General features: G+C 35.6%; 1 protein-coding gene across 2 annotated transcripts in view; it reads left to right on the plus strand.

Moving 5' to 3' along the window:
* The first annotated feature begins 939 nt into the window (after window positions 1-939).
* LOC110452795 (neuropeptide Y receptor type 5-like) overlaps window positions 940-24,125 on the plus strand; it is a 35,906-nt gene continuing 12,720 nt past the window's right edge. The window contains exon 1 of one of the 2 annotated variants that reach the window (XM_021501471.1): window positions 940-2,020. In XM_021501471.1, the coding sequence (XP_021357146.1) occupies window positions 1,283-2,020 (738 nt within the window). In that variant the 5' untranslated portion in view covers window positions 940-1,282. Of the gene's footprint in view, window positions 2,021-4,487; window positions 4,560-24,125 lie in introns of those variants that run through there. The other variant, XM_021501473.1, reaches the window with a different exon arrangement.

The following is a 24,125-nucleotide window of genomic DNA, read 5'->3' on the forward strand; positions in this document are numbered from 1 at the left end:
AGAATGAATGATATACTTCAACAATATTGTTTGACAAAATATATTGCAATTATAATTATTACATATCTTTTCACAAATAATTCACGTGAACATTTATATTTTATATTATATAGAGTTATCACAAGTATGCAAGATGTATCACTGAAACTCTACATGAACACTAATAGCCGACATTATCTCGATGTCCATTAAAAACATTCATAAAGGTTCATGTTTTGATTATTTTACATGAACGCTTATTATCTATATCAGTTAAAAGATTGAAGGATTGATATATATCTGAAAAAATATTTTCGACTTACTATACCTAGTTAATACAAGTATATACAATGTTGATATGAAAAATAATCTACGTCAACATTAATATTCGACAATAATTTGTATATGATAGTTTACGTGAACACCAATTTCCTACATTAAATGTACAGTAATATTTTGCTTATCATGTAGATATTGTGTGTACTTGTACATTGTTTTTAGATAAAAACATAGTTTTTATTGCTTCAACAGATTAAAAGAACCAATTTGTCTAAAAGCTTAAAAGCAGTAAAATATGTTTAAACATAATGTACCATTACATACAATGTCTGTATAATTAAGAATTTACGTGAACAGAAATATCTGCCAGACTACTATCCATTGGAACAAAACGGTTCATTTATTACTTTCTGCCAATTGTTTGGTTTTATTGTGCGTAATTGCAAAGCATGTTCTGATAAAGAGATACCGTTACCATTAAATAGGCGAAACCTGTGTAAACCTGTACCATTCTGAGAGTGTTTAAGTCTACCTTGGGAGTCAGACATTTTTTTAGTAAAGACACACTGGTTCTGGTGCCACAAGGTAACAGCGTCGAGATGCGCGAGATAAATCGCGCACTTGTAGTGTGATTTCCTGTACACGGCGATCAGGATATCTTAGTCGCGTGCGCCAGTCACTGTTGTTTGTTCAGTACATGAAGCGCGAGATGAACGGAAGGCGGAATGGATACCTGGCGAGTTAAAGGGTCCATTCGTACAGTATCAGTAAGCTAGCAGACCGCTGCTGTGACATGACTATCACGAGTTTGTCGATGCCGACGCGGGGCGTACAAATACGCGTTGCTGTAATAACGCCAGTTTCACGATTATAAATGTAATTGGCAGGTTTATAACGGTATCAATGAAAAGGCATGTGCGTGGACCGTGTGGTCATTTGTATTGGCCAGCATCGATCCACTATGCGTACTCTCACGGACACATTCCACATCTAATAATTTAGTTGTCAGACGGTTCTTTGGACAATGGATGAACTGTATAACACAACTGCCATAAATTTATTTTCTAGGAATAATTCGCAAGGAAAGACAGAGGATTCCAATTTAAATTTAACCAAGGACTCAATAGTTGGATTGACTACTTTATACGCTGTAACCACATTATTGTCAGTTATCGGAAATGCTTTGGCGGTCATTGTTTTTGCACGGGGTAAGCGTTCCCGGACAGACTTACGTCCGTTTCTCATCAACCTGGCGGTCGCCGACCTACTCATGGCAATATTCTGTATGCCATTTACTTTTGCGGATGCTATTTTTCAAACATGGATATTTTCAGCGCCCATGTGTCCTATCGTTTTGTTTGTCCAATTACTGTCTGTGGCATCAAGTGTTTTTACGAACATGGCCATTGGTATCGATAGATTCTTGGTAGTGACATTTCCTTTACGTTTACGTTTCACGCAAAAACGTGCAAAATATGTGTTATCATTGATATGGATAGCGTCGATTGGTCTGGCGTCAGTTCAGTTGGGTGTGGCTCGGGGTCACTACCTAGGTAAACAGACCCTTATATGTAACGAGGTATGGCCCTCTCTTGACTCCCGCAGGGTCTACACCATCTTCGTGCTTTTGTTTACTTACGTCATTCCGCTTATTATACTCTCCGTCACATATTCCATTGTGGGGATTTTACTATGGAAACGAACTTCCCCCGGAAACAGTGATCATTTCCGGGATTTCCTACAATGGCGGTCAAAAATCAAGGTAATGAAAATTATAAAATACAGCATATACTTTTCTCCAACTCCCTGATTTTTTTTCAAATCGATACAATTGAAGTCTCAATTACCTGAATGTACTTGTGGAATTTAATATTTAGCCTAATCCAAAAGTATATTTGCTATGTATTCCTAATGGTCCCCAATGTTCCCAGAGTAAAATATGTTTTCTTTTTAGATTTTGTAAATTTCGTTCTTCATGAATTATATATAAATATATATCAGGAATCGATTGGCCCCGGATTCAACCCGAGCAGTAAAAATGTTTTTTTTTTCTTTCATTCGTTTCATCTTGCAGTAATGATATAGACTAAATGGAACATACAAACAAACGTTGAATATTACAGGTACTTTTCTTATGACTAACACGCAATTATGTATATAAAGGATCTTACATGAGTTTCCATTTCATATGAGATTTATAAAACGAGTCTAAGAATTTCGCAATTAAGCGAGACTCTGGCGTGCTAAAATGAAAAGTACGTGACGAGTTTCATAAATTTCGTATGAAATGAAAACGGGTGTAATCAAGATTAATCAAGATTTGAGGGATTTATTCGTGTAAAACGACATTTTTCATACAACCTTGAAATGTAAAAAGCTGTCATTTTTACTCAAGTTTGTAAGTCTGTGACGTCATGTACTTGTGCTAGGTGTGACGTCACAATTGAAACAGTTGAAACTTACAACGAATCACAGGGCTGATAGGCATAGTCAGGGAGAATAACTACGAGTTACTACGTATGCACCAGGTGGCGCATACATGACGGTTTATTTAACTTTTATTCATATTAGTTTGTTTATGCATGTAAAAGATATTTTTATTAGGCATAACGTTGGTGCAGCTCAGGCAGAGAACATTGGCATTCATTCATAAATGAAATTATTTGAATTTATTTATGTTGTAATGTAGTTATGACGTAGATTTATACAAAGTTATATTACATGGGTTAATAGGCAAAATTATGGCATGGGCATATTCACTGGATAAGACAGTACATTATGTGATAAATAGTACAAATCACATAGAAAAGATTTAATTAAACGTCCAAATAACATTGTTAACTAAAACTGGTTGATAGTAGATCTGAAGTTCATGAATAATAACTTATATTTACATTCTGTGTTGCATAGCCTATATGTTGTTAGTAAACCGAATTCCAGTATATGAGACTGTATACTGCAATTTATAGTGATTCGGTCAGTGTAGGAATACAGCTCCAGGTGTCCTAGGTAAACAAACATGGTAACCAGATTCTTTCGGGATCAATAGGCATATAGTCAAAGAACTTTCTGGGTTCGTTAGCATTTAGCAATGTAGGTCATCGCAAAAAATAAAGCATCTTTACAAATTATGACAATATAAATTTATTATAAGATGTGTAGGTACCACAAAATTATTGTAAGCGCCATTCAAGATACGAAATTACCAAGTTTGTCAACGTCATCACACAGGAGCTCGGTTTCGAGATTTTGAATTATGCATAACATCAGTGAATAAGCACAACATTAAAATTAAGCATTTATAAAACCTTGTAAAAGTCGAGGGTATCGACAAGGTTTTAGAATGTGGATAAATATCTTTTAAGTGTTTTGGTTCTTCAGTGATGTCATCCATTACTCAAAATGCTAGCGATGCTAATCTGACCGATTAGACATGGAATCTGTTTCAACGAAATGTCCTTGGAATCGTTATCAGCTACTGAAAGGACCACTTTAATTACAATTTCCGAATATCTATGCTTCCGAAAATAACGTAATATTCCAGTCGATGGAAACATAAGCGTTTCCGAGGAAATAATCGAGACCGTTCAGCGCCGCATCACTTCAAAATAGATGTTATGTCCTAACGGGTGACATTCTATCTATCTGTCACCCAAATTGCATTCATATCGACTGTATACAGCATCTGGTAACATTTCAATGCTTAAAGGGACTACTGTTGGCGACAGATTCCGTAAATGAATGGAACTGATACTGTAAACACGGATTCCGACAGAGTATACCATCATGAACCATTGCTCCAATTACAGATGAAGCATCTTACGGTTACGATAAAGTTAAATTAAATACTTAATATAACCTTAAATAATGTGTTATCCTAGTTTCCAAAGAGAAAACCTCGTAAGATAAACATGCTGTATTCTAATCTCAATCAGGTGTAATTGAGTGTTTTAAACCATGACAGATCTGTATCAGAGCACTCTCGCAGATTCGTTTGTGTCAGTATGTAGTCTGGTGAAAACCGCAAAGGCCTACCAATGTTGTCATGTGATAGTAGTTTAGTGAAGGCCTACCGATGTTGTCATGTGTCTTTTGTTTAGTGATGTCCTACCAATGTTGTCATGTGATAAAAGTCGAGTGAAGGCCTACCAATGTTGTCATGTTATAGTAGTCAAGCAAAGACCTACCAATGATGTCATGTGATAAAAGTCGAGTGAAGGCCTACCAATGATGTCACGTGATAGTAGTCAAGCAAAGGCCTACCAATGATGTCATGTGAAGGCCCGTCCATAACGCAGCAAGTATGTTTACTGAAATCAAAACAGAAACGAGCATATGATGGCATGCATTAAATATATTGTATGTAGATATGTGTATAACTCTAACTGTGAGAGAAAGAGTTATTAGTTAACATTGCATTTCTAGCCGCTTTGATTTGTACTGTTGTGAATCATAAACTAGAGCTTTCGGAGGAAATAAATATTCGTGATCATAGACGGAGTTTCAACTACCTGTATGCTATTTTTGTTTCGGGCCTTATTAAGGTAAAATCACTATCTTTAATCTAATGTGACAGTTATAATATCATTAGGCGAAACAGGAACCGTCATGGCAGTCGCTATTCCGTCTTTGCGTATTGCAGAGTTATTTTCTCTTGGGAGCAGGTATTGATTGTTACGTCATTGGTTTGTGTGAGAAAATTACTTCGTTTTCTCGAAAATTGATGACGTTACTCTCACAAACAAGTGACGTAACAATCAATACCTGCTCGCAAGAGAAGATAACTCTGCAATATGCAAAGACGGAATATGCGGTTCAGTTTCCAACCTATGTTCACTACAACTCTACTTGTTTTATGAATTTAATAAATGTTTGCAGAATATGTTGTTCTAGCGCATTGACAAAGAAGTATACCCAATTCGTATTTCGTATTCTCTGAAGAATATATAAAAAAAAGGGTTAACATACAATAATGTTGATTTCCTGTATATATTATATCATAGATGCTGATCTTCCATTTCAAACTAATATACATATCATTCTCGCTGTGTAGTCTTATATAAAATCTACAAAAAGGTTTGAAAAATTTAGTGGACAACCAATGCACCAGATCACTTTTCTTATCCCCATTTTCTCTGCTTTCCTCACTCCCTTTCCTTTCTCTTTCTTTTTAACATGTCAGCTATTATGTGCAAAATGTATTAAATTGTTTGTTATCACGTGATATTTGTACTAGTTGTATATTGTATTGTTGCGAGAGGGCCTAGTAAATTGTAAGAAACTGTGCCCAATCTCTTTGACTATTCCATGTGAATAAAACATGTTTGATTAAAATATGTAAATTCTATATTTTACGTTTATTAGCCTGAAATGTGGAAACATGACGTCCTGTTAAGAAAAGTTATGATAACATTTGTTTAAATGAATTGGTTCGTGCCTATATTTCTAAGAATCTTTCTACATAAACACTGCTTAAATCGTGTGAACTACTACGTCGATTTTCGGTAAAAGTGTTGCTGACGACACATGGTACATGTAGTTGGCGACTACAGCTCTATTTCAGACGGTATATGCAAAATAAAAACATAAATTCTGCAATCCATAAAATAGGTGCGGTATATTTGATAGTTTTCTTTTGAATACAATATTTATTTAACGAGTATGGCAGAATTCTTTTCCAAGTCGTAAAAATATACAAAATGGAGGTGACATCAGTGAAATACATTTAGCATTCAACAGGAAACCATTGGATGTTCTGTTAATTATATTTTTGAAAGTGCAGTGACGAAAATATTATTGCGTTTTGAATGTGCGATTCAATGCCATTCTACCGTTTCGCTTACAAAAAGAAAAGAAAAGTTATCAATTATATGCAGTATTAATGTTGATTACTTAATGTATTTGCCAAGCCAAAGTTGTACAAAAACAGCTACTTTTTTAGCTGTGGCTTCAATGCAGCTTAACAGAACATCTGCAGCTTTGAAAGCAGGAAAAGGAAATTCCGGTTCTGATTGGTCAATGTAAAATCGATAGAGTACCTTATATCATCACGTGTAATTATAAAATACTTCGTATACCTTCAAGATAAATGTGGGTTTTTCTTTTTATAAATATTTCCTGATATTTCACTGGTCACTGCACGTTCATACATAATTGTCGTCGTAATTTGTAGATACTGCAGAATTCAGATAACTAGCCATCTATTTGAAAAATGACAACAATACCATTGTTTTTCTTTAAGAGAAATTGAACCATACAGGCTTTTAACAGCTTAGAAGTTCACATACCACCTGACTCAAAAATCTCTGTCAATAGATCAGGTTGTCATGTTTATGATGAATTAATACAAAATTGGAAATATACCGAGCATAACATTGTGAGAACAGTTAGTTCCTTGTTCATAATACCTTTGTTGATTTCGGTGGCAAGATGTCGGAATAAACTGTGGTTCTTATTTGGCCGATTTGTTTCTGCATGAGGCTGAATTTATTGAAGAGTTTATCAGAAGTCGAAACAAAAACCTTACCAAGTCCTTCAATTTAATTTCAGATATATGGACGATACGTTATCACAATTAAGAAAACCGTTGATCACGTCGATCGTATATACATGTACGCTTATGTACATTGAATCAATGACACTGTAGAATCTTCAACTTTAGCCGCTTTCCTCGATATTTTCTTACAATATGACTATCAGGGGCGGCTTACTACTAAACCGTAGGACACATATGACGATTTCGATTTTTCGATATAGAACTTTCTTTTCTTGATAGTAGCATATCTGTGTCCAAAAACTACGGCGTTGCAGTGTTACATAAGGCGTCTGGTTCCTGAAAAAAACAGTTTTATGAAGACTACAGGCAAGCTTATGGCCACCATAATGATTTATTAATCATTATATTAAATACTTTATTTATGTGAGTGATAGCAGGGTCTATTTGTTGGAGACAAAAACCGAGCATACGGTACTTACTTCATGTAGAGAACATGTCAAAAATGATATTTCAGATAACCGGTTATTAATTATATATGTTGTTTTTGAGATCCGATAGTATTCGGATCCAAGCCAGAGGTTTTCGTGTTTCCATGTGCGTAACACATGCACCGCTTCCTCGGTAAAATAGGAGTGGTGAGCGACTATGCTGTGGGTTGTTTAATTACTGATATCAATTTGAACAGTTCTGCAGTTATCACAAAGGCAATAAAAAAAAGGGCGGGGGGGGGGGGGTTGGGGGGCAGCAAGTCCCCGATGTAATGTTTAAAGATCCCATTATCTGGCATCTTGGACTCACACTCGGCATGCTTTAAGAGGTAAATGTCCCTGTAAATACAAATTCAAATACGAAACAATTATTTGCACATTTGTAGTTTGAAGGCAAAATGATAAAACACTGTGAAATACATACATAGACATGCATGTACATGTAGAAAAGTCGCAAAGTGATTGCGTATATTTCTAATATACATTAACATGAACAAAATTAACATACATATGTAGCTTCAAATAGAAAATTTGATTTAAACATTTTTAGCTAAAAGTCTATACTTTATACTGACAGCAAGCCCACTCTCCTCAGTTCTAGAGACTGTTTAATGAATAAGCAAGAGTCCAGTATAAACTGCGAGTTGGTTGTAGATACTATTGAGGTCAAATAATTGGTATCTAAGATACACTGTAACATCGTTGTGATTAGGAATACTTTTTGGAAACCTTCGTTTCTGGAAGATTCATTAAGGGAACAGTGAAAAAAGAAGTGTACTTTATTTTCTAACACACCACAATTTGTACAGAGCATCTGGTCTCTTGGTATACTTTTGAGACGCCCCATGGCTAGCCCAAGCTTGTGTTCACATAAACGAAATGTAGTAAACATTTTCCTTAAATTACTACTGTTAATGTTAAGGTACATTGTACATTGTATTTTTCAGGGACATACTCCATCTTTAAGTCTTTATTCATGAATACTTTATTACTCTAGTTTATCTTTTTTTCAGTTTATTTATGAATCTTATCTCATATTTCTTTTTTTTATATTTTTCTTGGTTTTAATTTTGAGTTGGTAATTCTTGTACACTGCGTCAGGATCCTGTATAATTTGATATAAATCATTGTTTAATGTTATATCATTAAAATAACGAAACCAGGTATATGTGCCATTTTCATATAAAGGTTTATTTAATTGATAAGCCTCCTTTATCAAAGGGTTTAAATTGTCTGAATCTTGTAGTAATCTACTTAAATAGCCACATGCTTAAGTGTTTATAAGGGTCTCAATAGGATAATGTCCCAGCTCTGCTCTGGAGCCTAGATTTACTGTCCTAGCGTATGTTTACAGAATTTCAAATGAACTTGCTCAAAAGGTGATTACTTAAAGTAATACTGTACCTATCTATTGAAAATATCTTAGACAGAAGTACGTAAGTAAAAAATAGTTTACAGTGACCAATTAAATTTCTATTCCTTTTGTGATATTTCTATTTTACAATGAGATATTTCCTAATAAATCGGCTTGGTCTACATTTCCAAATTGTCTAAAACAGTAAATGTCACGGGGCTATGTTATTTATGTTTGGACTCACCGACATACATACATAGTATCTTCGGGCATACATTGTACTTATCTATAGGGTTTCGTGCAATAGAAATGAATTGCGAAGCACTTTACTAGGTGCAATGAACTATGTGTTATAGATATTGCCCGCCAGTAGACGTGGATTCTAAATGGCCAGTATTGAAGAAAGCTTTTCTGTATGGGTAATTATAGGGGTGTGAGGTGTTGAGAGAGCCCTACTCTCCCAGTAATCGTACATCATCGACGGCTTATGCTTTATTGGCGTGTGGTTAAGTAATACGTGACATCTCATGACAAATGCATTTAACGTGTCCATCACATTGGTCTCCATGCCTCCTTCAATTTATCCACAGGATAGTCCCGAAGGCCTGCTATTAGGGTAAGCAGGATGGCACGGCAAATCAGCCTTTGAATATATATATATATATATAAGTTCTATAAATATACATTGAACGTATATACGTTTATATTCTCGTAGTCTCTGACATTCGAACTTTCCGGCATATCGTGCGATTTGTTGTAAATCTGATGTAATACACACAGAATTTAGGGATTAAATCAAATACCAGTTTGACATTTACATATATACATATTCATAGATGGTGTTATGTCATTGGCTACGTGCCGCCTCTATGTGGATACAATCATTGTTGGAGAACATATATACAGATTGCATGTACCATCCGCTGGAATGCATTGCTTCATACTCTACCTGCCGTTGTCTGTATTTAGCAAACCACGAAAACACAAACGGTAACAGGAAGCTCAAACTGGCTTCAAAGCAATATGAGTAATATACATTGTTACAACAAAGTAAAACAAGAAATAAAACTAAACAATATCATACACATATCACACACTTCTTTTCAGAGTTATCGTTGCTAACTAGACTGCATAACACGTGTTTGCTGGAAAAAGCCCACTTCATTTCTGTAATTAGTTGCTAATGGATAAAGCATTTTCATTTCTGTATTTAGTTATTGAGGTATAAAGCCTTTTCATTTATGTCATTAGTACCCGGCCATTTCTGTAATTAATATCTGATGTATCAAACCTCGTTATTCTTGTCATTGATAGTTTAAACATAAACTCTTCCATTTATGTACAATTGTTATAAATATTTGAAATGTTAAACCTCGTCATTTCTGTAATTAGTAACTGAAGCATACACAATCGGTAATTCCTGTTATTAGTAACTAATAGAGGTGCATGGTTACCATAGCGCACTGCCTAGTGACTTATACAGGTTACAGACAGACAATTTAAGAGGAAAACCTACTATTTGATTTAGTTTGGACCATTGGGCGCATTTTGACTTTTAACATATCTGGAGCCATTCCAGTGTATTTGATTTGTTTATTTAACAGACAATACATCCCTGGCAGTCGACAGTCCAAATACATTCTCCAAGAATATATAAGCTTTTCGTGCGTGATTTTATTTATTTTAAATGCTCACGGAAAGTCTCATATTTAACAGCAACAGGGACAAAAATGTACAGTTTGTATGTGTATTCAATCATTTCTGAAGGCAATTTACATTCTTGTAATGAAACCGTGTTCGCCCGACGTGTGAGGTAACGTTTCTGTATTACAGAAAGAGTTACCCTCGAGTGTTTTGGATGGGTTTTCTGTAGCACAAGTATAAAAGCGATGAGCGAAGCTTACATGTTAGTTAAATCCATCCTGGCAACTTGTAGACACTTAGTTCCGCATGTCGATTTTAATTGCATTTTATCTCCCTCCCCCAAATAATGTATTTATTAAATTGGGTCTTGTCCCTTTGATTTGTCCATATTAATCTTAGTAAGTAAACATCAGTCCCAACCCATAAAGATATTTTGACCACACGAAATAACATAGTTTTGAAAACAGATTATGTATGTGAAAATGCTACTAAACATATTTGCTAGTACTGAGACGCCTCTGTGCTTCAGAAGACTGCAATGGTAAACGTACATATACTTGGTATGGCACCCTGAGCAAGTGTATTAGATGTGTACACCATTCTGACAATTCTTTCGAAAACTACCACACCATTAATTTTGTGTACAGTGATATACATAAAGCGATACATGCCTGGGTGTTTATCAGCAACAGATACCCGTATAGGATACAGCAACAGTTACGCCACACAATGCAGCGATAGTTACCGGTACGTAATACAGCGAGAGTTACCCGTATGTAATACAGGGAGAGTTACCCGTATGTAATATAGCGAGAGTTACCCGTATGTAATACAGCGAGAGTTACGCGTATGTAATTCAGCAAAAGTTACCCGTATATAATACATTCTAACATGATTCATTTGTAACACGTGTTTTGATTGGATACGGACCATGTTCTCATCTGCGATAGTATCATGATCAATCGTGTTAAGCTCTTCCAATCGCGCTCCAGCCACGCCCCGTTTTAACCAAAACAATATGGCGTCAAGCTCGCCTCTTAGCGAAATCCCGCTGATACAGGCTAGTAGGCAACAGAACAGAAACGACCGATGAAATGTATTTGTTAAATGAATTAAAAAGTAAAAAAATACACATTCCTTGTTCTAACCTCCATTTATTACTGAAACGTTAAATTAGTTCCATCGGCGTGAAGGCATCTAGTTAGATCCGAAATCAAATGAAACATTTCACATGTGTCGTATGAATTTACACAAAACTCTTCACAAATCTATACAAATAATCACCGATTTTGTCGGTAAGCAAATATTGGTATGCATACTGACATGGAAATGTAAGAACTTGGTTAATATTAATCCAAATGTGTCGTATAAACTTTAGTAACAGGACGTTTACGATCAATCCAAATATTCCGCCTCGTCAACATACAGATCGAGCGCTCGCCAGTATGGGCGGGGCCAAATGACCGAGTTTGAAAGCTTCTTGCCGATTGGTCAGTCCGCTGCAGAATGACACGTCGCCAGTTCAGGTCACAAAATACTTTACTACGTACTTTTGTACAAGGAAATTCAATGTGTCTAAACATATTAGCGTAGTATATTTGTTAAGGTGTGTTAGAATGGGGATAGTACGCTGTTTTGAGTGACTATACTGTTGATTAGAACATGAAATTTGGTTTAAACTCTCGACCTATCGGTCTCAAGTTCAAACCCAAATTTCATGTTCTAATCGCCAGTATAGCCACTCAAAACAACGTACTATCCCCTAAACAACAGTTACCCGTAGGTATTGCAGCGACAGATACCCGTATGTAATACAGCGACAGTTACCCGTATGCAATACAGCGACACTTACCCGTATGCAATACAGCGACACTTACCCGTATGCAATACAGCGACACTTACCCGTATGCAATACAGCGACACTTACCCGTATGCAATACAGCGACACTTACCCGTATGCAATACAGCGACACTTACCCGTATGCAATACAGCGACACTTACCCGTATGCAATACAGCGACACTTACCCGTATGCAATACAGCGACACTTACCCGTATGCAATACAGCGACACTTACCCGTATGTAATACAATTACAGTTATCGGTATATCATACAGCTACAGGCACCCGTATGTAATACAATTACAATTACCCGTATGTAACACAGCGACAGTTACCTCGTTTGTAACGACTACCTAATATGGTTCCATTGATTATCTGTATCTCGCGTATCTCGAAGAAATTCATTACTCGACGACAGAATACGTGTGTATTTAAAAGTTAGATTAAAGCAAGTTGTATAAAGTAAAATTCTATTTTGGGATTACAATGCATAACAGAAATTCAACTATTAACTTTCAGTACGTTAACTTTTACATGAAACGCCCACACACTGCCGGAACGAAGTCTTTTTAGTATTTTACGCTTGTGTTATACTTTTTTCTATTGGCCTCTGTTCTGTTGAATCAAATCTGATAAACTGAGGAGAAGAATAGCTATGATTGACTGTCTAAGGTTACCGCGACCCTGCCATCTGTATCCCAACGTTGTATGATTGTGAAGGCTCATAGAATTGAAAAAGAGTCTACCAACTTAAGAAAGATTGAATAATTATTTAGGCCATAGACGTGTGATTGTGATCTTAAGAAACGACACAGCACCGTCAGCTACGGTCATGCTGCCACTCTTGTGAGTTACCGTTGTGTTCTTTTTTTCATTTCTGTAATTCTTTTGAATAATGTTATATGTCTTACCTTCGAGGGAGATAATGTCTGTTTCTTTAGAGAGGTCCTTATCTTTCGTGGTAATACGCTTATCTGTACAACATATGCTCTCCGTCTACCTATAAAATAATGTAAGTGGAGGGGGCGTACCTGTACCGGTACAAAATGTACAGTGAAAATCTAATTGATGACGCTCTATAAATAATTCCATCCATACGAATGCCAATTTAATCAGAACAACAAATAGCCAGATTACCGGTCGGAGAAGTTAATGGAAATCCTTACTAATTATCAAGAAACGGTTTTATTAGCGTGATTACACTCCGTCAAGATCTGTTTTTGTTCAAGCAATTATGTTACACTTAACTATTTAAAATAAAGCAATCAGGAGAATTATCAATTATAAGTAAATTGCCCCTTTTCTAAGTTAAGTTTACCTACAAAACGGCTTGCGTTATTTAAGCAAACAGTTTTTTTTCTAATACGGCGACCAATACGAACGTGTTAAACAGAGTTCTAAATAATATCAACACCTCTCGTTTGTTAAATGGTATTTGCCACTTTTTATAATTTTATGTTTTGTCGTTAGACGTTGATTGTAGGACATATTTCAGTGTTATCTTTATATAGGAAATGTACTATAAGTGTATCCCGTACAGCTGCATGTGTTTAGTATAGCCAAGATAAAGAACAGACATCAGATTTAATAACACGCGCTGATTTGCAATGAGAAGCATGTTGGTTAATAATTACACGTACAGGTTTTATGGCCGTATTATTTACGTTTGTCCTATTTTTGCGTAGCATTAAGATTTTATCTGTTAATAAACTTTCACTCCAACACTCTTTTGGGCCTGTATCCCTTGGATTTTATGTAGGATTGGTTGTCAATAAATATACATGATTTATTTAATTATTAATATCTAAAACATAAACAGAAAATGATTAAACAAAAGTTGAAAATGTTAATTTCACAGCTAAATTGGAGTTATCTCCCCTGCACTGTTTAATTGGATTGTTATGACAGAATATATGTAATGTTTGTAAATAAGTTTGGAAAGGACTTACATAGGACTAGCCTGATGTCCAATCCAATTGACATATATAAAGTCAATAAAATATGATGAAATGAGATGAAATGAACACTCGGGCTATGTTCGACCGAACCGTCTATTCTTATATCTGTGAGTATTGGCAAACAGCTCAGTAGCCAGGCATTAGGTGTTCACATTCTACAACCGACAAATCTTCACGGTCAGTTATTACACCGGTGAAAACTGTGTATTTCTTAAGTGTTTTTATCCACCGTATATAAAACAAAATAGCAGATCTAGAGGAAAATGCTCAATTTAAAAACACGATTTTTTTGTTAGGTCAACTTAATTTAAATATTAAACATCAGCCAATGAAATAAGCTGTTTCGGTGAAATATGTAAGTCTTGATAAAATAAGTAAGTTTTGGTGAAATGAGTAAGTTTTGGAGGCTATTCCGTCCCTTTTTATATACATTAACAAATTAAACAGTCAGCAATAGTTTGTTTTAGCTATTTTCTATTGTTTCTCCTCTCATTTGCTTTACTTAGTTATCATTTCATTTGCGTAGATTAAATTTGTTAATCCGGATCATGAGTGTAGGAAGGACAAAGTTGAATGAAGCTGAGTAGCTTATCGAATGGAGCCAGCTTATCATAATTTAAATGCTTGTTCAATTTAATCTTTTAGTTCTCATTATGAAAAAAGTACTGAACGCCAAGTAGACTTCAGTATGTAAGCACTGTAAGTTGAAGAATCAAGGGAGTTACTATGTAGAAAGGGAAAGTTCACGGTTGTTAAATTGAAATCGTCACGCTTATTGTACAGCTTAGTAGTAAGCCGTCCCAGCTGGTAATGTATTCTTCCGGTTTTAAATCATTTTATTTTAGTTATATCAAGTTTCCCTGAAAACTATAATATTAGAATGGAATTTGTACATGTACTGTAGCAATGTACATAGCTGTAATTCTGACTTTGTAGGTGGTTTAGCTGTCGTTCTAGCCTCGTCGCTCCGAATATACATTCGTACGGTAACTGAATAAAGTAATGGCATTATAGCAATTTCTGATGCTGATCGTTGTTAACGTGATAGAAACAAATTTAATAATAAACAAAACGTTAATATTTTTAAACTGCCAACATATCAACACACTTCAAATATTTCTCAGTCTTAAAATGCATCTCACTAGGTAATTGTATTCTTGCTTTCAACAAGAAAAAATAACACATCAACATTTTCATCAACTTGACAATTTCAATTGAGTTAAACGACATCCTGATGAACTCATTCAATAACCGATGTCCATTAGCTATTACCAATGCTAGTGTTTCCTTTATTTGTTCCCAGTGACACCAGTCGTCTTTTGCCAATCTCATTTGTGTAACAAGAGTAAGAAAGTAGCTACTTGATCATATATTAATACCAGTACGTTGAGTGAGGTCTATAACCTGTTTGTGATCGGTATGAAGATGTTGTTGGCAGGTATCAGTAGAGCACTCATGGCTGTAACCAACATCCATTGTATTGGCTGAGGCGGCGAGGTGTCTGCTCTCTCCCCATACAAGTTTAATACTGTAAGGATAATTGACGTGTCATTCCTATTAAGAACGTTATGATAGTGAATATTGTTTGGTAATTGTTAAAAAGACAAGTGCGGTGTAAACGACTGTTTACAATCAACACAAGACCAGCATTGACTGATGAGGGGTCTAACACCCTTGTAGAGGGTTGCGGGTCTGTAGTCGACCTGTCAGTCACCTACATACTGTCTTGATGTATCCAAATGGCTGGCTTTCTACTGTAGATACAATAAGACATACCAGATATTGTTTAACCTTTATGTTTATAGTAATAACTGCAATTCCTGTGAATAAATCATATGCATTACACGGAATAGTCTCTGCAGGTTAATTTAGATATAAATGTTGCCATGTTTCTGGTACTTTATACTTCAGGCAGGACGACATGAACCGAAGCTTTGTAATCGCCATATCTCGGTCACCTCTGGAAAACTTGATAACAATAAACTTTCCGAAACTGACCGATATGTGCTGATTTCGAAGCCATAAAATGCTGTTGTCTCATGATCGCACGCATCGCAACGTAATTTTGTTTATTCATCAGTCTCGTTACGTGGCATGCATAACGAATATTAGAACTTATACATGGATAAATCAACCGTCTAACTGAAATCCAATACAAATTTCATCAACTAATATGTTGAATTTCAAAAATATTGTTTTAAAAGATCACATACAAAAGCAATTCATTAATACAGAATTATCAAAGGATTCATAAAATTCAGTTTGATTTAAATAAATCTAGACTGATTCCTTTGCTGTCTCGGTTTTAACAGCTAAACGAACCTCTATCAACTCCCCTAACAGTACAATGCGTGTCTTAATTCAAGACGCATGAGTTGCTGATGAGTTTGTTAAATCACTGATGTTTCAGATTGAATACATTTTGAACAGTATATATACGAATGAGTTGTCGTCATGTTAGAGACGGCTTGCGGCATTTTATTATCTATTTATTCAAGCCAACTGTATATTACATAAGCTTATTTAGTGTACTAATCGTATTCTGAGAAGTAAACTGATTTAGCAAACAAATTGAGATTGTGACATGACTATTACGTCAACCGTGAAATCTTTCTGATTAGTAAAGCTATTACGTCAACCGTGAAACCTTTCTGTTTAGTAATGCTATTACGTCAACCGTGAAACCTTTCTGTTAAGTAATGCTATTACGTCAACCGTGAAACCTTTCTGATTAGTAATGCTATTACGTCAACCGTGAAACCTTTCTGATTAGTAATGCTATTACGTCAACCGTGAAACCTTTCTGATTAGTAATGCTATTACGTCAACCGTGAAACCTTTCTGATCAGTAATGCTATTACGTCAACCGTGAAACCTTTCTGATTAGTAATGTTATTACGTCAACCGTGAAACCTTTCTGATTAGTAATGCTATTACGTCAACCGTAAAACCTTTTTGATAATTAGTGCTATTACTTCATTTAATGACGTTTTCTTCTCTTTTTCTTGTCATATTTTCTGAAACATTTTGATTTTTTTTCTGTTAGCTTATGACTACCTTACCGAATTCCAGAGATTGCCTTGTAAAGAGACTGCAAATGTCAACCATGGCATATCTTTAAAGTCGTGAATGCAAACAAAACCCACCCATATATATACATGTATATAGCCAATGGAATTGTCATTTTGATGAAGGCATTTTGAGCTCTGCATCAATTAAATATCTAATACACAAAAATTGAAAAAACACCTATGTTAAGGATGTACAATTCGGAGTGCGACCAACGTTCTCGTCTCGAATTTTGGTATGGGTATATTGGCATATAAGTCTAATAATTTAAAGCTTAAATAAATACAGGGCAAAATGGTCTCTGCCTAATGTAAACACTGACTTAGAAAGATTTGTAATTGCTACTTTAACACTATATATTAATTAAACAAGCTAAATAGATTCCTTTCTATTAATGTACATTCAGTTCATGGCCATGGTCCCGGTAGAAACCACTGCTATTAAGACGATTGTAGTAAATATGTTCCTGGTATTACGACGGAAAACAAGACATTATTTGTATCCAGGCATTGTCCTATATACATACTGCTCTTCTTAGTAGATTTATTTCTTTAACTGGTGGTTTTCCTTTAAGATAGGAGGGTATTCAATCTGATGCAATTCAATTGAGGGAATCGATTGCGAACATGCCAGTGAGGACATAGCTCGTTAATGCAAGGACGGCATCAATGTTAAGATCCTTATTTGAGCGGTATAACATCGAAGGTTTGTGAGGTATAACATTTTGAATAACATTTCGAAGGTTTGTGAGGTATAACATTTGGCATACCATTTCGAAGGTTTGTGAGGTATAACCTTTGGTATAACATTTCGGAGGTTCATGCGGTATAATATTTCGGAGGTTTATGCGGTATAATACTTCGGAGGTTTGTGAGGTATAACATTTCGAAGGTTTGTGCGGTATAATATTTCCGAGGTTTGTGCGGTATAATACTTCGGAGGTTCATGCGGTATAATATTTCGGAGGTTTATGCGGTATAATACTTCGGAGGTTTGTGAGGTATAACATTTCGAAGGTTTGTGCGGTATAATATTTCGGAGGTTTGTGCGGTATAATACTTCGGAGGTTTGTGAGGTATAACATTTCGAAGAAGACATGCTACACTGCGGCACTTGTGGCGCTGCATCTGCTCTTTTATTAAAAAAAAATCATTTATCTCACCAAACAGCTACCTGGCTTCACACTATTGACAGGTGTTTTTCAGATTGCTGATGTAGAATGCTGAGGTGCTATCAAACTAGCATGTTTATTATCAGTTATAGTTGATCGTGTCATTAGCCTCTGATCTCCGCTCCCTTTCCTGCCGTCTTAGCAACAACTCTTGTGAAACATATTCTTTCTGATCGATCGCTGAACCTTTGACCTGCACCTGTATAGATATACATACTGATAAGCATCTCCATGCTTTGTAAACAGGTGTCGAACCTTTTCCCATTACGCGTTACTTGTACTGTACTTTACGTACACATACATGTTTAAGTATGAAATTGTAAGTAAATATACATGTACAAGAAGTCAAGTAAGGGACCGATGTACCGGGATATTTTAATAGTATCAGATTATCTGTGTGTAAGTTTGCTATCGTGTTAGGTTACTACCAGCTCTGTTTTAACTATGTAAATTATGTCTTGGCACTGGTTCTCACCATCTTGTCCGTATGACGTTTGTTTAGAGACAGTGTCCACATATACTGCTGAATGTGTTTGCTTAGGCGACAGCTAAGATCATATGAAGACAGTGTCCTCATAATGATGGTGGGTGTGCTTGTTTACTGTTTGGCGTTCTTGCAACAGCCTAAGGTCATATGAAGACAATGTCCATAGATAACGGGGCTACACAAGTACAATCTATCTGAAAGGTGCTTTAATTTAGATATCGCCTGAGGTCCGCAACATATTCTACTTTTCAAATTCAAATAATACCGATCGGGTATCAGATATATATTCTTTAATTTCTAATTATGGTAATTGTATATTGCATATTCTTTATTTTTTATGATTATGGATACTAATTTTATTGTTTAAGTTCTTAATCAAAACAAAAACTTGGGCACCAACTTGAATAATTTGTCGTTAAGCTGAACGTGACTTTAACATCTGAGTTCTGAATCTGCACTGTATGTCAACGTACATTCATAAAGCGCTTAAAGTGCGATGCTGACGCCACCGTATATCCACAAAGTGGTATGCTGACGCCACCGTATATCCACAAAGTGCGATGCTGACGCCACCGTATATCCACAAAGTGGTATGCTGACGCCACCGTATATCCACAAAGTGGTATGCTGATAAGCACGGATCTTAAAACATACTACATCACTAAAGTACAATGTTGAATATCAATGGTAACTGATCCAAAACAAGTGTTTCCAAGACTAGTGATTGTAAAATGATTAGACGCTGACGGTCATATGAGATCAAGTGACACCCACGATTTAAAACCAGAAGCACACTGATTAGCTTTTAAATTAAATTTTATTTGGCAATGGCTCCGACCGCAATTAAACATAGCAGTGCTCATACATATATGTTAAGCAACCTAAGACATTTTATGTTTTTTTTTTTATGGTAACCGTCATGGGGATTTTACCTGACGACTTGTAAAGCTAACGATACATAAACATTTGTTCTTGATCGTCGTTACTGTCGGTAGATAACTGGCTTTGCTATTTGTTGTATCTTAATTTGGTCAATCTAGTGTGTAGCTGGCCTAGAGTGGCGATGGTAGGTCCCGATTTAGATTGGCACATCTTTAGCTACTGAGATAATTGCACGCAATATTGTATACATGGTTTACCATTTGCCTGCCGTGGGAGTACTTCATTACTTCCGGTTCGTCTAGCCCGTCTGCCTGTCAATTAGCCCTCCCTTATAGGTAACAGTCTTCTTCCTCAGAGATCGATGGGGCAGGATATCTTAAGTAATATTAGTTCCACACAAACAGATATGAAGATTGATAAAAAACTCCTTAATAAGGAAAACGTTGTCAATTATCTCCCATCGGCTATTTATCTTAATCATAGAATGCATACACCAATAAAAATACTGGTTTACTCGCACCGACAAGACTCAGTTTATATATGCTTGAGACATAGTGGGTAATGTATGTCATTCTTCTCCTATAAAACATCATGTTAAATGAGGCAATTTGTCCTTCAAATTATTTCTTGAAATTCAATTTGGCAGCAAATTATTTCGCAAACGTTTTCTGAGCTAAGTAGATATGAACTATTTTGCGCCTTCGGCATGTGTGATATTTTGAAAATAATTAATTTTTGAGATGTTTCTCGCCAAGAGAGAGTAATAAACTTAATATAATGTTGTATATTATTTCATATACGCAAAGGAAGCTATTAAACAGCATGAATAGTCGCTGTAATGTATGTGTTATGGGAGAACTTGATGTAGGGTTAAGATTTCTAACGAAATTTATCGGGTCAATATTTGCATGGAGATACTGGCCAAATATATATCACATGTACTAGTATTTTCTCATATTATTTGTCGTGGAATATTACCATGATGTATACCTAGGAGAGAAATAAACAAAGTGATACTTGCCGGGTTATTCTCTCTGTATATTAATATTATATTAAATATCTAACTCATGTGTTAGACCTCTCGTGTGAGAGAATAGGCCACTTCATGTTGTCGTACAAGGCGACTAACGTGGAGCCCTCCATGAATCGGGTTTTGTTTCTGTGTTTTCTCCTAAGGAAAAAACACTTAAGAAACTAAAATTAATCGGCTTACTACAATGCAACTGTTTGGATGCGTTTTGTTTTTTCTTTTCCCACTTCTCTCCTCTTTCCTTTTGGCGTGATATCCTTAGGCATCCGTGCTCATTTGAACTTAGCTGTTCAGAAGACGTTAAATTCCACACTTGTTTTCCTAACAAATTGTTTCGAGTTCTTGATTTTTAAAATATGTTGTGCTTTCCTTCTGTGTCAGATAGATTGTTTGTATTTTCACTTTATAGTGCTGTCAGTTCAAGCAAGTAACGAAATAATTGTGTTGTCTTGTTGGAGATCTTCAAAGTAGAGAAATGATTTTTTTTTTCAACTGGAATGTTTTTGCGTTGTCAGTGAAGTAAAGCCAACAGATTCGTTATATGACTATGACAAAAAGTATGACAGGACATATATAACTCCTCATTAATATGCATTTCCTGGTGTGCTAAATGGAGATTTGGTAGGATGATTTCTCATTTCCTTTTGATTTTAATTGGACTTGATTAGAGATTCCTTGTACTGCACGTGATGATAATTCAGGATGAACGATGTGGTAGCCGCTTTCGCCAAACTGATAGTATCGCTAACGTCATTTAGGTACACCCAAGGTGGGCGGAAGTGGAAATCTTCCGATTAACGCTGATCTATTATTGCTTTAAAAAGCCGGGATGATTGTTTTTAGATTTATTACTAGTCTTAATATCGACATTTAACACTTATTCAACATGGACTTAACGACACTACCGTGCAAAATACTACTGCCCTGAATTATGTTTAGGGAAAATGGGAGTGGTAGCAGAGGTATGCTATCTTGTACAACAAACGTGATGAGAGAGTATTTTGGTATTTTCTTCACTTTATCTGTTTGTTCATTAAAATAAATCCTATCTTTAACGGATGACCAATTTACCGGTTAATAGAGTTTGCTTTTATTTTCCCGCAGTCTTCAGCACTTACTATTGCCAAATAGAAACGCGTCAAAGAAAATTACACATAAATAGCATGTTGGTTGACATTTTTATAGGATCTGACTCAACCCGCCATTAAAGCTTTTCGTGTGGTTACATTTGCCCTCACAATATCCTTTGTACATTGCCTCTTCGAAATGGTTAACTTGTATGTAGCACAAAAAGGCTGTGTACGAAGTGTTCCTGTAAGTTTGGCATGTATGCACTATATGTAGGCGGCAGCAGTCATGAACTTGTTTATTTTCCTGTCGGTGTGTTTTTCGGATATTCAAAATCAAAGCTTTTAGACGGCATATATAACTTAATATTTTTGCGGAGTTGAATATTAACTTTGTCACGACCTGGATGATTTCATCGAGTTGAATGATATATCATTTGCTGGTATCATTGAGAAATAATCGTATTTGTTTCGTTTTTTTTACTATTATGGATGTTGATGAATAAAATAAATGTAATAAATTCAAATAAATTTAATTACCAAATATCGGCCATCCTATCGTCTTAGAGTAACTAACTTCCCACCGGTTATTTTTACTCTGTATCGATTTCAATCATTACTAGTTGACACGATTCGGATGTCACGGAAGTCTGTGCTGATGAGTTTAAGGTTGCACTAAAATAATTAGACACCGGGTAATTGCGTTTGATAAAGATACTACTAAGTGTTGTATTGCTGGATTTGTCAGCGTTTGCTTGCCCGATTGGTGGACGACTGGAATCCTCTTTCAATGGAGTGGTTTTCCGTAATTAAAGAAGATTGTGTGATTAAAAAAGAAAACGACCCTGGTCGCCATGATGGCATGCAACATTGTCTTCAATGCAAGACCGATAACCTGTTCACGTATTTGATGATCACCCAGGTCGATTTGGTGCAAACAAACGGCCGAATATTACACATCTTTGTCACGAAGACTAAAGAAAGTATCGCTTTTACCGTACCGATGATAGAACCTGGTTATATACACTGTCTCGACTACATTATGTGTAGTGTACATTAAGACTTTGGCTTATATTTTAAGCTTTTTTTATTTATGTTTTTTTTTAAATCCCAGAACGTTTTTATTAATCGTAGCACATTTTATTGATACAACAAGGAAAACATTAGTCGCCTTGTTGACCTTACCTGCAACGTGCTTGGCAATTAACTTACATCGACCAAAATAGATATTACCACTACCTTTAACGAGTTAGGGCTTAATGTGTAAACAATGGACAGAAACAATACAAAGGTGAATACATAGACATTGTGACAACATATGAAGCACTGACGTATGGAATGCCTAGTGAAAACATACGTCCACTACACACAGTCAACTTGTCATACATTCCAAGCTTTGATTTGCCAAAAATCACACAACGATGTGGTTTCGTAAAAACCACCTTCTTTGTGACAATTAAACGGATTTAAAGTAACCAGGCTCGCCATCTTTGATAAGTATCAGTGTAGACAAATGTGATGGAATTCTTCCTCCAAACAGCCAACAGTGTAATGAGCGAACGGAAATACGTCATTAAAGATTATTGTAAATCTAAATAGGAAACTCGAGAAAATTAGATAAAATTAAAGCAGATTGGAATGAACAAGCATCTCGAGTGAGGATGCATGTACATTACGTCAGGAACATGAGTAGCATTTAAAGATGTAACAGGGCGATAAGGCACACAAACAATTCTTCCTAAACACCAGAACACAAACCGTAATAATCAAACTTCACCAAAGATTCTTGTCATAACAGACATCGACATCTTATGTTCGATAAGGAAGCCGCAAACTGATGCAGTAATGTAGCTTTTAGATTGTTTGGAAGTTGTTTCAAAGAACATCACCCTTAATATCTTATTTCCCTTTTTTGCACCAAAATGCAATTCGGGCCAATATTTAAATAAGTGAGAAGTGTTCGATGCTACATGTAGCGAATTGTTCCTGATATGGATATCACATACAAATCACGTTTTAAGCCATGCCTGTATTTACTTTGTTTGTATGTTAACACTTACTTTGGTACGAATTCCCTACCTGCTTGGAATGTTATGTTCTGATGACCGAACCATTAGATTTCTCAACAGAATAAAACTATGATTTCAAAAATAAAAATATACCAAACTTCTTATACGCATCAATATTACTGATATGATAAAGGTAATTGAATCCATACTTTAACAAAGGATAGGTGACAAGCATTACCGTGTGACTCTACGGAGTAAATTAATTAACCTTTAAGACTTGTATTACTTTAACATTAGATTATTGTGGAACGTAGTCGAAGCTAGACATCTCCAGACAACCGCATATGGTTATAATTTTCACGACAATAAA

The sequence above is a fragment of the Mizuhopecten yessoensis genome, unplaced genomic scaffold (assembly GCF_002113885.1).
Source record: "Mizuhopecten yessoensis strain PY_sf001 unplaced genomic scaffold, ASM211388v2 scaffold6891, whole genome shotgun sequence".
Taxonomy (NCBI): Eukaryota; Metazoa; Mollusca; class Bivalvia; order Pectinida; family Pectinidae; genus Mizuhopecten; species Mizuhopecten yessoensis.